Below are 16688 nucleotides of genomic sequence, written 5' to 3' on the forward strand. Positions count from 1 at the left end.
TAGATTGCCTGTGTATGTTTGTAAGTTCGTATGTTTAACTCGACACTCCAGCACTCACTGGTTCAACGACACCTTGCTCTCCCTTCTGTCCTTTCTCAAATCGCCCGCCCTGAGAGAGGAAGAGCAGGTGAAGGATGATATCTTGCTTACAAGTGGTAATGAGATTAGAGTTGTTACAATACCTTTCAATAGTCGATACCAAAGTCTGTGTAATTTCATGAATCTTGATACCAATTTTCATATCAAACAAAAACACCAACTAATAGAACAATGGACATTTATTTAAAAAGTTAAATATTAATATAAATATTATAAAATGGAATAGAGTGCTTTTTGCACGTGTTTTCAAGCAAATACACAAACAAATATATAAAAGCTAATGCAAAGTGTTCAAGTATTTAAAGGAATAGTTCACCCAAAAATAAAAATGATCCCATCATTTACTCACCCTCAAGCCATAGGTGTATATGACTACGAACACAATTGGGGTTTTATATGAAAGGAGTAGTTCACTTTTTAAAAAAACTTTTGCTGATAATTTACTCAACCCCATGTCATCCAAGATTCTTCGGTCGAAAAAAAATTAAGGTTTTTGATGAAAACATTCCAGGATTGTTTCCATATAATGGGACTTCAATGGGAACCAAACGGTGTTCATGACTCTCCTGTTCAAACTCATTCATCAAAATTGACAAAAAAAAATTCGAGTCATGACACGAAGGGTCCTAGATAAGACCCTTATTCATCGTCTGGAATCGTTTAAAGCCCTTTGAAGCCTGGAGCCCATTTGGTTCCCAATAAAGTCCATTATATGGAGAAAATCCTGGAATGTTTTCATCCAAAACCTTAATTTCTTTTCGACTGAAGAAAGAAAGACATGGACATCTTGGATGACATGGGGGTGAGTAAATTATCAGCAAAAGTTTTTTTTAAAAGTGAACAACTCCTTTAAATAATATCCCTTCCCAGATTTGAATAGACCCAGAGATTTTATGAAGCTCAAAAGGCACATCCATCCATCCATCCATCATAAAAGTAATCCATACGACTCCAGGGGGTTAATAAATGCCTTCTAAAGTGAAGCGATGCGTTTTTGTAAGAAAAACAAATATCTATTTAAAACTATAAACACTGGCTTCCGACAACAGCCGTATGGGAGATTGTGTTTGAAAAGAAAGCCATGTACACCTAAGATTGCTTGTGAGTGAGTAAATTATGGATATTTTTTTTTTTTTTTGGGTGAACTATCCCTTTAAGAACATGCATTTCAGTATTTCTCAATTAGCTAATCATTGTTTGTGCAGACTGCATTACTTTGAAATAAATCGGATACTTTGTAAAGACTTTTGTACCAAAACCCCGAAACTTTGAATCCCTAGTTGGGATAAAGCGCAAATCCATATTTGCCTGCACGTTGACAGTTCATTTATTACAGAGGTGCAAAACTCTACCTCTCCATCCCATGTGCCCGGCTTCTCCCTCGCCGCGGGGTCAAATCGGTCCTCATAAATCTCATATTCCTCATATTCCTGCTCAAAACTGTCCGAGCCGTTTTTAAAATCATCAAACTCCATGATCTATGAAAGAACAAAACATGTCCACAGCACACACTCAAGGTTATCACCTCAAAACATGCTTGCAAATCCCAGAAACAGAACCCAGCGCACATACCTCATAGTCCGTGATATTAGGGCCAACTGTCACTGTGGAAACCAAGAGCTCATTGTGCTCATCGCCGTAAAGGTCATCACTAAACTCCTCGACCTCTGGTGTTTTAATCGGCCTCTCCTCCTGCACACCGACACAGCAGAATCAGAAGTGGCACAGCCATGGCAACCGCAACCATGGAGATACCAAGCACAGTCAGCCATTTCCACTCTATACTAGCTGGACATCTCACATAAGGCCCGAAATATAGTTCATAAATGCAAATACGGAGTTGCATTCTCAGCATTGCCACAAGGGGGCGCTATATTGTGAGCGTTACAATAAATTTGTCTTAATATACACATTTTCCCCCTTCAAGTCAGCTAGTGTAATGGCCGAGCAACAGTAGAGTGAAAATCTTGCTTGAAGTTACAGAATTAAAGAGTAACAGATGTTTGAATGTAACTCTATCGCTCTATCCCCTCAAGTACTGAGATTTGTTGGTAATGCAAGAATGCATACGCAGAATGTGCATATGTGCATACTTGTATATGTTTCTGGCCTAACTGTGCTCCACATCTCCACTGCTGATCGATTAAAATGTTAGCGCAATTCACAGGTGCAGGTTACAGAAACGTTCTGGTTTCCAAGCATAAATACTGCTGAGCTGGTGAGTGTGGGGTAGAAGGTTTTAATAACAACAGGGGGGTGTCAGCACGAAAGCCGTATGTTCTGGTGGCAGCCATGACAGCATGAAAAGGAGGGTGAGTAAACCTGGCACACTGATATCGGCATCTGAGTTTTACCTCAGCAGAAGCTTGATTCATACAGTAAAAACTACATCTATCACAGCTGTCAGAGGGAAATGTATCAAAAAGACGCATGAAAATGGATTTCTGTCAGGCGCAGTCCTATTTTTCAATCCCGTCTTGGAGCACATCTTTCAGTTTCAATCTGTATAAAGCGTGCCAAGTCAAGAAAAAAAAGTAAACTACCGTATGCCAAAATCATGAGTAACATAAGCATCATGTACGCATTCAACTTGAGATGCGCATCAGTTGAAATGAGCCGTAATTCATGTGCATTTCAATCGATACATCTCCCTAAAGGCCCTTTCACACCGGACGCGATTTTGACGCACGAATAATCCGCGCGATGGTTTTATTTTTTGATCAGCTGTTTGTATAATGAGTGCTTCCACACTGAACGCGAACGTGCTGCGGCGAAAAAACGACTTATTTTTTCCGCTTCGATGACGATTTTTTTTTTTACTTTTGAGGCGAAAGAAAAGGCTTCAGCCAATCATATACAAGGAAACAAAGGTGCGAATGTTTTGGAATGTTGAAGCCCTGAACGTCGCAAATTCACGTCGCGGCTGATGTGAATGGTTTTGACCAACGCATTCTCATCCTTTAACGTCATATAGAACGCTATATGCAAAAACGGCGCTATACTACGCACATGGCACCCGTTATCGTTCATAAAACACGCGCTGTGAGGGCTAAGTTTAGGTGTGGGGTAGGGTCTGCGTGTCATATTCACGCTAAAGGATTTATGACGTCTTGGGTTCGCGTGTTATATTAACGATAAAGGGTGCCATGTGCGTAGTATAGCGCCGTTTTTGCAAATAGCGTTCTATTAGCGTTAAAGGATGAGAACGGGCTGTTTTGACGCGAACTTTTCGCTTTTTGGTTACGCGTCCGGTGTTGAAAGGGCCTTAAAGCTGCAAACTATGACTACAATGTACAACATCTGGGAAGAAGAGTATCGATGCAGTTATTGGGGAGGTTAGAATGGTGGAGACTGGTTAGTACAATGGATGACTAGTGGTTAAATTGTGCGAGGGAGGGTCAGTGATTGGTCAGGAGGATGGGCAACTACACTGGCGCTTAATGGTCTACCTCCACCTCCATCTTTGGGGATTCAGAAACCGCAGGTGCCAGCACAGACTGGTCCTCAAGATCGGTCACAGTAACAGGTTTGGTGTGTTCATCCTGATAGGTGTCGGGTTCATGAGTGGGCATGTCGGGTATGGAGTCCATCAGATCGACTGTTATTGTTGGAGATTGTACCGATGTCTTGGGATGCTCCATCGCGGGTGGATCCGGCTGCCCTGTTGCAGATGGATGAGCCAAATACTCCGGGAGCTTCGAAGAAACCTCAAGGAAACCTTCTTCAAGAGCTTCTGCCCCCTTTCTCTTCTTGCGAGATTCTTTTTTGCCTTTCTTATCTTTCTTTTTTTTGTTCTTTTTGCCTTTGCGGTCCTTTTTGGGGCGTTTCTTTGGTTCCGCGGGCTCGTCTCCCTGCATGATGTCATCAGGGCTATAGATGGGATTGACCTTTTATAGATGGGGCAAGAGGTCAGAGGTTGGGGATAGATGGGCAGAATTAAAATGGTTCAAGACATTCTCACAGTAGGACAACACAACATACTGTACATCACTGGCAATCTCAGTATAATTTCATCTAAAATCATGGCGTCTGACTGATTCCGCTAGACGATGTATATTGTTCTCTTTGCAAATTGGGTCAAAGTTCAACTGGTTCTCAATTCAGACATGCGCTACATTATCAGCCCACAATTCAAGGGGTCAGAGTTGAGCTGCTTACAGGCTATTATGAGAGGCTCTGACTGAATGGGCTTGATGAGGCCTGTCGGGGGGAGATTATATGAATAATGTGAGAACCAAAGCGAGGTGTTGAGGTGCCAAGTCGGGCAGGATGGAATCGGATCAGTGTGAGCTCTGGTGATAGGTCAGTAATGTGAGCGACGCTGATGAATCCCGCCATTAGTCCCTGGTCTCTCAGCTGTTGTGGGAACTGAAAGCCAACTGGCTCTGCCTTTGAACGGCTGCCGATAGACACACTTTCCCTGGAGCCAACTTGGAGAGAGACATACGCAGACATTTACATTCAGCACACTCGCACAAAACTGGGCGTGGGAGTTGCGAGGAGAAATTAATGTACGATGACCTTAAGCGTTCCTCCCAGAAGGCCGCAGTGAAATGCTAACCCACTGACATGATTACTCGATGGGCTGACTCACCCGCACGTGCACGTTCACAACAAACACAAATCATCGAAATCGAAAAAACATGCTCACAATGTCCACCAAAAAAATATCACTTCATGAAAACAAGTATGGGGGAGTCTAAGAAGACCCTGTTGATTTAAAAGATGGTGCTGTTCACATTAGATCTTTTAGATAGCTATCTGTTAGCACTCTCATTCATCTCAATAACAGTTGCTAGTCTGGCACAGAACCCCAATAAGTATGCGATCTGAAATCTGCCATCTTTAATCAAGAGAATACAGAAATTTTTGAGGCAATCACCAAAGCCTTCAGTTCCATAAGAAAATGTCATGACTCAGCCGTTTGTAGCTGGTATTAAGATAAGCTGCCGTTTTGGTCGATTGGATCAATGCTAAATACAGGTTAAAATGGCGTCTAAAACATGTTGAGCTTGACCACTTTCAGAGATAGTAAAAAAACACACTTGACCGGATTGCTTTCGTTGTGTAAACGCTGATCTGGATGAATGTGTTTGAACAGACACAAAAGACCGTCTACTCTCCTCCTACTGACCTAATGCAAATGGGAAGCGCGCTAGCCAGACAGGAAATAAACTTTGTCGGCCTGAGACCAAAGTTTGGTTTGAACTTTGACGATGAAAAACGTATAAAGCACAATGTTCCCTCACATCATATGATCCTATCCACAAGTTTCCGAGGGGCGCTCCTGTAAAAAATAAAGTGGGTGAAACTTCCGGTGACGCGGCGGAAGTAGCATTCCAATGGTATTTTGTGTGTTAGTTAGCGAAGAGGCTAGCTGTTTTTCGGAGAATTATTTTACTATTTAAAGACGCAAATCTTTATGAGAGATGGTGTTACGGAGTTCATGGACAACATGTGCTGTTCGCGGTTGTATGTATAATCGGACTAAACTAGTTTAGTGGCTTAAACGTGATTGTTTTGAACATAAGCTGAAAACGAAATCAGAGTGATCCTGCCAGAGCCCGTCTCTGATCCTGCCAACGACTGTAGTTTTCATCACCTCCCAAAAGACGACGAATCTTCCTGTGTACATTAGTTTAAATTCTTAATATTCTATAAACTCTATCAGCATGTGATTGGCTTTTCGCTACTGTATGTTACTCAGGATCAAAGCCTGTGTTGACAGAATACCAAATAATGTGCTAGTTAATGTATTCAAGCAGCACATTAATTTATAATTTTGAATAATCTCCAAAGCACAATTAATAAGTGTGTATTTTTTATTTTAATTGTTTGTCAGCTCGCTAACTGTCTGTCACCATGCCTTGATGAGTATTGATTATTAATAATGTTATTATAATACTCCCAATCAACTACTGCGGAGGGTAAAGGTACTGTTATTTCACCCTTTTTAATTTCGTTGAGGTCGTGTTCCCACATCGTTAGCTAGTTTGGATCGCTATAACTCGAATGACTGTCAACTGTTTAATGAACGAGTATCAAGCATGTCAAATCGCGCTTTGTTTACTTCCAACCGGAAGTCGCGCACACTTTTGACGCAAGGCCTCATGGGGCGTAGGAAATGTGTGGATAGAAATCATTCTAATAAGATGATTTGATGCTCATGAAACATTTCTTATTATTTTGGATTTGTTTTTTTCACACTATTCTTTTTCAAGATTCTTTAATTAAGCATTTTTTTGAAACATACATTTTTGTGACATTATAAATGTCTGTAATGTTACGTTTGCATGCTTGCTGAATTTTTTATTTATTTATTTATTTATTTATATAATAAATGAAATCTTTCTGCCCCCAAACTTTTGAACAGGAATGTGTATACTAGTATATATACACAATATTGTATCATTTAATCAGAATATATTTGAAAGTCCATCAATTGAGAATGAGTTTTTAAAGCAGCATTACTGTATGTTACTTTTGAAATTTTGCTCTCGGGGTCCCCCTACAAGTTGGGAAACGGTATTGTCTTCTACTACTGTCGTAAAATCTGTCATGCCCTAAAAACAAAAAAAATTTGCAGTTATACAAATACACAAAAATATCTCTATTATATTGGTTGTACCAAAAGAAAAAGGTTCCTAGAGCTAACAGTGCACTAGTGCATCTGAACTAGGCGACAAGCATTTTAATTCATACGCATGCCTGTGCTGTTCATTGGCTGGCAGAGATGAGTGCGCTGGGAGCCGAGCCCAGAAGCCAGAACAGTAAAAAGTGCAAACAGATAAATGTAAATGTGGAATTGAGAAGCCAAGTCAGCTCAACCACTCAAAGGAAGTTTTGACAGGGCTCTTCCAGAGAGAGGAAGACATTTTTGGCCAAGCTGGAACAAATTATGTCTTCATAAAATGTGGGAATTCTGTGGAAAATGGTGAGGCTGGTTGCTCAAGTGTCTCTTCTTCTTTTTACACATGATACTTAAATGCTAAAACATGAGGAGTCTGTGTGATGGTAAAGGGGGGAAAACAGTTATGTCATTTAATAACAAGAAAAGATGAGGCCACACTCACAGAGAAATCACTAACCTCTTCAGGATCCAGGCTCTGGGTTCTGTAAGGCAAAGGGCTGTCGCAATCGGGAATGTAATCTTGGCAGTAGTCGGCCGCAGCCTGAGGATCATCCACGAGCAGGAGCTGCTGGATCTCGCCCTGTAACACACATATAGCACTCTCATTGATGGGGTAATATTCACATGTACTGGTGTAATTCTGGTGATCAAAGAGAAAGAAAACACTGTATAACCGGAGAACATGCTGATGCAAAGCAGAAAACTCATTTAAGATGAAAAACAACTAGTGTAACACTGATGAAATAAGAGTAAAACTGGTTGAATGTATTTTATTTGCATTACATTTTTGGAGGTGCACTGCAAACAAGAGTTTATGCAACAGGAAGAACAATATTTCTTCATTTAAAAACAAATATCTTCTCACGCTTTTTCGCATTTCCCTCTTGGACTCCTTTTAGTTATCAATTTTATGAAGACAGGCCCAGGCCCAGTCTTCTATAATGCAGTGGTGTAGTAAGTCATTAACTATTACCCAAGCCACACTCAAAAAATGAAGCCCGGCACATGGCATTCGAATAAAAACAAGTTTTTCTCTCGTTTTAGTAAATAATGGCCACGAAGTAAGAATTTCATCCCATTTAATTAATTAATTTCCTCATTTTAGTAAATTGTGTCCACACTGAACTAATTTGTTCCTTCATTTTGATTGAATTAAAACAAGGAAATTAATTTTTACTACTTCATACAAGCCACGGTTTAGTAAATCAATGGAACAAATTGTTATATAGTGTACACGATAAAACGAGGGAAAGGATTAGTAAAATGTGCTGACGTATTAGTAAATCATTGGAACAATTTTCTGGCTGGTTTGCCTCAGCAGTCTAAAGGGCCGTACACACCGGGGCGAATATCTGGGCACGTTATTCGCCAGCGTTTTTCAACGCAATTTTTGTGATTTTCACAAAAAAAGTGATTTTCGCTGACGATGAGCCGAGTAAACATGCAAATTCATTCCCTGACATTAGATGGCGCCCATTTGCTCTGCAGTACACTCCATAACAGTTTTCTTTTATCAAGATTTTTGTAGTCCCTGTCGCGTTTGTCATTTAGTGCTTTATGTTCCGACACCAACGAGACCAGCAGCTTTACATTCATCTTGCCTTGCATCTTACTCGTCTTATTTCTTCCTGGCAGTGTAGACCATAGATATCCGCAATAAAGGCTAGATATCTCATCCACGCTGCTGGCCAATGATGTCGACGCCTGCACCTGGCGGCCATCTTGTCACAGGCAGCTCACTCAGTCGTAACATTGTGTTTTAATGGTTCATGTACTTTTTAAATAACCATAACTTGCTCAATTTTCTTCCGATTTTCAAACGGTTTGGTTTGTCTGCACATTGACAATACTTGTATTTAAATGTTAAATGTTTTTTTTTTACTTTTTAAGTTTTAACTGTTGTTGATGTTGTCGTGTAATGCATGTTAATTTATTTGGCTACTGTTGCAAAACTAATCGCCCCTCAGGGACAAATAAAGATCTTGAATCTTATTATAAACGTCAGAAATGTAGTTATGACACAGCATACTTATGAATAATAAGTGTATAAATAAATAATCATCCATAATTATAGCCAGGTTAATAACGTTTGTAAGAAACCAAATCGTTTGTAAATCCGTCAAGATTTCAATGAGTATTTGTGCTCGTGCTGATCACTCACCTTACATCAGCTTGCCTGTGACAAGATGGTGATGACGATAGAAACTCCGCTGTAAGACATCTAGACTTTATTAGGGATATCTATGGTGTAGACGGCGACGCTACTTGGCCTAGATCTTCTTCGCCGTTACGTATGTGTGCTCGGCAAGACCGTTTTGTGTTTGAGCGCCCCCAAGTTGTGTTATACTGTAACTTCAGAAGCTCTAAACACGTGAGCAAAAGCGCCAATATCATTGGTGGGACAGTTTTTGACGCGGCGCGTCAAACTAAAAAAACAAACCCGAGACGTTTAAAAAAAAATTACGCTTTTACGCATGACGTTTTCCGCATCGGTGTGCACATTCACATTGGAGCCCTTTGTTTAGTCATGAGGCGTTAAACGTCGGCAAATATCGCGCACGAAATACGTCCCGGTGTGAATAGGCCTTAACATTGCTCATCAGTAGCTATGTTTCCATCCACCCTTTTTTGGGATATCGTATTTAAACAAAAACTGAATGGAAACGCCACAATGCACATAAATTCTAAAAATGCGCATTAAAAAATGTATATCAATCGAGGCTGTTTTTTATAAGTAGCTAAATATTTAATATTTGGTTTAAAATAGAAATGACCAATAGTGATACCCAGTGCTGCAAAATATTTTTTGTCAAACATTTTAATATCTGGCATGTTTGTGTAGCTGCATGTATAATAAGCAGAGTGGACGTGTGTTGTAGACCCGCCTAAAGGCACACATTACTAAAATGCTCTTTAAATATCAAAGAAACACCCATGGGAGCACAAATGGGCGCTGCTATTTAAAGTCCCTGTGAAATCAAAATTGAACCTATTTACTTTGTTAGCGCATATTACTAGTCTTGTGGTGAACAATTAATCCGTGCAAGTGAATATATATTAAAAAAATGTTTTACCTTAGTAATCTTTAACTGGAGAAAAACCGTTTGCAACTTCCGGTTCACGGGGACTTTAAACAACGTGGCACTGGACGTGAAAATAATAACTGCGTCGGGCTGAAACTAGCAAAAAACACTCTGCGCTGCATTGCGTCAGGTGTATGATAGGGCTCTAACAGAGCCATTTTTCGCCACATTAGTCATGGAGTTTCAGTGAATGTTCAAACTTATTCATCTGAATGTTATATAAACACAAAGAGAGTCATATAGGCAAACCATATACTGTATGAAACCAAACACACTGCACAATGAATTGATCCTGGAGATTAAAACATAAAAACTATAGAATTGACCCTTTGGCCCTTATACTGCATACTATTTGCAAAGAGTTCAAATACATTATTTTACAATGAATTCTAATTTCTCCAAAACCATCTAAAATAAAAATGACCACCTGGCTGCAAAATGCATCTTTCTCCAATGACAGCCATTCAAAAGTAGCCGTGTGTTCTGAGGGAATAAAAAAATTAGCAAGTTTGTGTATCGTATTTTGTTTTGTATTAAATGACACTCTGAAATCTGATTAGATGACCAGTAACAGTATAGACCATTTCACAAGATGTACACAACACTGGTCCAGAAGCACTTCCTGTTTCAGTTTTTTAACACTACATAAAAGCTGGGATAAAATACAACCAACAGAACATTTAAAACTGAATCAAAAAGTTAAACAAACATCTTTAAGATGTTTTCTTTACATGTGAAATAAAGAAAACAGTTACAAACTGAAACAGGAAGTGCTTCTGCCAGTGTTGTTTACATCTTGTGAAATGGTCTATATGTAAGTAACAAAATAAATGTACTGCACACACATTCTCACAGACACCAGTGAGTGTGAAGTTGCTAAGTGAGAAACACATTTAAAATGTTTGGAGAAAAATTCAATGAAGATATCTTTAAGACCCATTTCTTTTTTTACTGTAAATACAAAATGCACAACCATAGGAGAGAACGCCCCCTACTGAAAGGAACCCATAATTCAACTAAATTGTTTAGACTTTAGCACAGAAATCCACAATAAAGAGATCTTTCATCATAAGGCCAATGGAGAATCTGTGACTCATCGCTGGGGTTCTGCCAGAACATCAGTGGGTGGAAGAACAAGAAGTCAAAAACTGGCAATACCCAAGATGCGCACAAACTCACTCGGCAGTAGAGTACAGCCAGACCGCAGCATTTCTCACATTAATCTGACATATGCTGGATCTTCAAAGAAAAATAAATCAGTATACCTAGCCAACTAATTAAACTCCACAGATCCCACCAGTTTATCTGTCGGCTGAAATTAAGGTCTTCTTGTAAGACATACTTGACAACTCAAGGACTCAACAAGCCAGTTAACACATTTCTGCATGTATTCAAAACAACCATTTATGATCAGTGAACCAGACTGCTTGTGTGTATGTGTTCTAGTTTACTGTAGTTCTCCAAGACTTCCCGAGGACTTGAGCAATTTGTAAAGATCTGGAAGCAATAGGCGCATTAGCCCTGACCATAGTCCCCAGGCTCCCGAGCAGCTCTCCCACGCTGAGAGATTTGGACCGGAACATAAGCCCTCTGGATTCCCATTGAATCCAGGGCCTGGGAACTGGCCTCAGATCAGGTTAAACTTGCACACACTCCAGTACCAGCCTCACCCAGTTAACCCTGACCCTATGACCCAGATGCAGCTCCATTGGACCACGAGAAAGATATATACGAGGACAATTAGTCATGACTTATCACGGTGGTTCAGCACGACAAGGACAGATTACAGGTTACACTTTTACAATTTTTTTACAATTAGAGGTTACACTTTATTTTAAAGTGTCCCTGTTACAGTGTAAAGCTCTGAGAAATAATAATTAACTAAATGTAAGGGTGAGGAATGGGCTCTATGCACGGCAGTATTTCCGGTGAAGGTGTAAGGATGCAATGCAAGGAGTCCAATGCAATACCGAGAATTTATATTGAATTTTATACTCCATGGTTATACTAAAGAAACATTAGTCACAAAAACAGATAAAACAGACACCCCTCGTTGTGTTTATGCTTCTTTTTGAAATTTTATTAAATAAACATAACTATATATAAAATTACATCTAAACGTATGTACGTTTCGTTTCAAAGACGGGAGGACAGTGAATTTTGAAGACTCTGCCATAATCCCGTTCTCCTCCGCTTTAATCTCCACAACCGGAAATGGACGAGCATCCTTGCGTCAAATGCAGAACTTATGCGTGCACATAGCCCATAGGGTTTGGTTTAGGGTTAGTTGCATCTATGCATACGTATACTACAGTAACGTGCAACAAGGACACTGTAAAATTAAGTGTTACTGGATAGGATTGGACTGTTCTGTTCTTTAACAGCACGAGAGGTGGTAGAGACTCTTAATCATGGCACAACTGGAGATGTTATGCTGCAAACATGACTGACTGTCTGGCTTCATTGCTCAGTCAGTTAGTCAGTCAATGACTGGCTTCAGACTATGCTCTAAGTCATCATCACATCTGGTTAGCTTTAGGTTTAACATGAAGATCTAATGACTAAAGGGTTTTTCCTGGTGGATACGGAATCAACACATTGGAAAAAATGAACTTAACAAAGCTATACTATGCACATTTAAAGGATTACAACTCATTTTTTAGATTAGCTTATTCTGATTGAGGTGTATTTTATTAAAATTTGTATTCATGTTTATATTCATTGGTACTTTATTTTACTGTTTGTAAGGTGTCCTTGCGTATCTTAAAAGGCGCCCATAAATAAAATGAATTAATATTGTTTAACCCTCGGAGGACCAAGGTGTTTTTTGGGTCCTTGAGATGTTCTGACATGTGCTGACATTTGTACTTTTTTCAGTTGCTTATAAACATGTTAATGGCACAGATGAAATTACACTATATTTAGCAGAAACAGGGCTACCATAATATACGAGTAACATGTATGTACATGTTTGTATTTTGTTATCACAACATATTTTCTTTTGTCAAATCAACTTTATAATAATTTATTTAGTTGACATAACTTATTATTTTGAGTTTCTGATGATTAAATTATTCTCCTTCATTGTATTAACTCATTTTTTTCCAGTTCAATCAACTTAAAATTTTAAGGCAATCAGGTTACTTACTTTTTTAAGTTAAACCAACAATATTTTTTTACAGTTTAGTAATCACAACATTTTTTCTTTTGCCAAATCAACTTAAATAATTTATTTAGTTCAAATAACATATAATTTTGAGTTTCTGATGATTAAATTAATCTCCTTCATTGTATTAACTCACTTTTTCCAGTTCAATCAACTTAAAGGGCACCTATTATGGAAAATTCACTTTTACATGGTGTTTGAACATAAATGTGTGTTGGCAGTGTGTGAGCAAAACCACCCTAGAATGATAAAAATCCATCCAGTAGTTTTTTTACAATCTCAATAAATCATATGCACTGCCTCAGAACGAGCTGTTCTGAGATCAAGGTCTTTGTGACGTAGAACGGGAGACAGGGGGTTGATTGACAGTGTGGCTGTGGCCTAGACCCCGCCCTCGGTGATCTGTACACACCATCCTTCATTGTTTCAACGACGACAGCCGGTAATGTCTCTTGGAAACGTAAATTTATGTTCTGTCGTGGACTCGTGGGTTAATCCTGTTGTTGTGGCTTAAAAGTTAATCCTCAAGTGTGGATTGTCGTCTACTGTTTGCGATCCACCGTCACCTCCAGTAACAGTACGTGTATTTTATGATTTTTGAGCAAATAGTCTTTTCAGTCAATGTCAGCCAATTCAATAACAAATGCGTCTAAAGTTATTGCCGTCATAGGATGTCTGTGTATATAATTTAAAACCTTGTTTGTATAGTGTGTAACCACACGTTTATAAATATATATATTTTTAAAGATATTGTATTAAAAACTGCATATATGTTGGTGTTCTGTAAGTTAGCCATCTTCTCACATTTGCCACAGAAGCACCTATGACAAGTAGCTAAACATGACGCCACAGGTCCCTCGCATAAATGTAATTTCGCTCGTACGTTGCAAACTTTATCACAGAATGTATATGTAGTTTCAAAAAATTGCGCTAGTGTCTGTGTGTGTGTGTGTTGGACATCCATCATTTCAAATGGGACGCGATTACAACTCTAAAGTACATAAAAGTATCAAATAACCATACCGAGACGTACTGGTCCATTCTCATTTGTTTATTCTGCCGGAGTCTCTTCATACTATTTAAATATTCCGATTCAAACGTACTCTGAATGACATTCAATACGGCGCGTCTCTTCACTCTCTCAGTACCGACTGCCTGCCATAGGTATCAAGTTACGCCCTCATCCAATGGCAGGGCGGGGATATGCAGCTCATTTGCATTTAAGGTGGAATACCCCCTGAAACCGCTCATTTTTAAGCAGGCCCCAAAATGACATTTTCAAATGGTTATAATAAATTAACTGTGGGGTATTTTGAGCTGAAACTTCACAAATACATTCTGGGGACACCAGAGACCAATATTACATCTTGTAAAAAGGGGCATAATAGGTGCCCTTTAAAATTTTAAGGCAACGCACGTTACTTACTTTTTTAAGTTAAACCATCAATATTTTTTACAGTGTAGGGTTTTTTCTTCACAATGATCTGAAAATCATCCTCCTAATCGTTCACATAAAACTGGGAATTATATATATATATATATATATACAGTATATGAGAAGTTCAGATGCAAAATGCAAAAGTGGCATTTGAAATTTTCTTCTAGAATGATCAATTTTTATCAAGCTTGTATATTTAAGGTCAGTAAAGATTTAAAGGGATACTCCACTTTTTTTGGAAATAGGCTCATTTTACCACTCCCCCGGAGTTAAACAGTTGAGTTTTACCGTTTTCGAATCAATTCAGCCAATTTTCTGATATTCAGAAGAATATCGGTAACCAGACAGTTTCTGGTCTCATTGACTTCCATAGTATATATTTTTCCTACTATGGAAGTCAATGAGACCAGAAACTGTTTGGTTACTGATATTCTTCTAAATATCAGAAAATTGTCTGAATGGATTCGGAAACGGTAAAACTCAACTGTTTAACTCTGGGGGAGTTGTAAAATGAGCCTATTTCCAAAAAAAAGTGGAGTATCCCTTAAAGTTCACAAGAATGAACCTCAGTGGTTCTTGCAATAAAGCCTAAATTCAATCATATAAAGCAATCAATTCTCTTCAGAAAATGTGGACTAAACCACTTAATTCACATGGATTAGCTTTATGATCTCTTTATGAACTTTTTGAAGCATCAAAGTGGTAATTGCGCAGCTGTCAATGGAGGGCTTGAAAGCTCCCCAATTTTATCAAAAAGATCTTGATTTGTGTTCCAGAGATGAACCAAAGTCTTTGGGTTTGGAACGACATGAGGGTGAATTACAGTATTAATGAAAGAATGAACTAGGGTGAACTAGCCCTTTAAGTTTTTATTTTGTTTTTGAGGTCGACTAAAATAGATTTTAATGCTGAAATGTTAAAAAGAAACATTACTTTTCCACAAGTTTACATTATTGCAGCACCTCTCTTACCAGTCTGTCAGTAATGCTCTGTGACATTTAAAGCATGTTTTCGGAAAATATCACACCCCTACTATATCATAACACTTCTAACATAACCAGGCCTCGCCACTTTTTTGTGTATGCCTTGGTCTGGAATTTTTCATTTTTTTATTGTGATGATATAATGGAATAGACAATAACATAATTTGTGCGAAAGAATATCACCGATCAACTGCATGATGTTCGATCTCAAAGTATCGATATACGTGACAGAAAAATACACTATAGGCAGTAGTTACGGGCCGTGCATAAACTAGTGAATGAAGCTCTTATAGTTGTCGTTGTGTGTTGTATTTTAATTGCTATTATTGATTAGGCAATTACTCATTTATAAAGCACTGATTTATAAGCACTGACTACACAATAAAGAAAGTTAAAAATGTAAAACGCATAATAGGTAATGTTTAATGAAAAAATAGACTGATCGTAATTTGGTCATTTTTTTAAATACATTTTTAATTTATTAATTTGGTTTTAACCATACTGGTTACAGATGTTATTTTTTTAACTAACCACTTACACAAGAATGTGGGAAATTGCAAACAGCGAAGGACAGTCCCTTTAAAAATTGTCCAGATACATTATAATTTATAAGATATTATGCAAACATTGGAAAAAGAAATTTTCAGGTTTTTGATGCAAATATAGTGAAGGACGCTCTTAAGATAATTCCTTGCTCTTAATTTGTTAACAATTAGACATTGTTTTGAGCTTGATTCTTGCAAGTATGGAATGGAATAGGAATTGTGTTTCTATGGGTGGGGTTTTGTTAAATACAAATAATGCTTCAACACACAAAAGCATTGCATGGGATGATTTGAAGGGGTAAAGTTAAGTAACTTACTCGCGCTAAACGTTTACTCTTTGAATTCTTGCACACGGGAACAATTCAAGTAGACACCATTATGACTAAAAGTTTATGAAGACGTATTTCTTACTAAAGCAAGGCGGCATTTGACTCTGGTCAAGTGTATCCAGAAGTGGCCTTGGACGACAATATGCCCAGTGCATTATGGGTGTCGAAGTTTTCCTACCTATTTGGCCTTTTTTTAGACGAGTAGCAAAGACTTGAATTTTTTTCTTCTACTGTATAGCCAGCCTAGTTTATTACAGCAGTGAAGTACCATTTTAAGTTGTGCTGATGTTGGGTGTGGCGAGCAGGCCATGAGAGAACGGCGCGAGGCCGGTGCCGTGATTACTGATGAGCGACACCTACGCGATACACCGGTCTCGTATCTCTCACAGAGGAGCGGAGGCATAAAAGGAGGAG

General features: G+C 38.6%; 1 protein-coding gene across 4 annotated transcripts in view; it reads right to left on the reverse strand.

Annotated features, from left to right (window-relative positions):
* col5a3a (collagen, type V, alpha 3a) overlaps positions 1–16688 on the reverse strand; it is a 117070-nt gene that overhangs the window by 42006 nt on the left and 58376 nt on the right. For 2 of the 4 annotated variants that reach the window (XM_089128778.1, XM_089128777.1), the window contains exons 5-9: positions 7173–7310; positions 3549–3986; positions 1672–1791; positions 1452–1577; positions 59–109 (exon numbers count right to left, since the gene is read on the reverse strand). In XM_089128778.1, the coding sequence (XP_088984904.1) occupies positions 59–109; positions 1452–1577; positions 1672–1791; positions 3549–3986; positions 7173–7310 (873 nt within the window). The remainder of the gene's footprint in view (positions 1–58; positions 110–1451; positions 1578–1671; positions 1792–3548; positions 3987–7172; positions 7311–16688) is intronic. The other 2 variants (XM_039686039.2, XM_089128779.1) reach the window with 2 other exon arrangements.

Source organism: Pimephales promelas, chromosome 3, assembly GCF_988280905.1.
Source record: "Pimephales promelas chromosome 3, fPimPro1.hap1.1, whole genome shotgun sequence".
Taxonomy (NCBI): domain Eukaryota; kingdom Metazoa; phylum Chordata; class Actinopteri; order Cypriniformes; family Leuciscidae; genus Pimephales; species Pimephales promelas.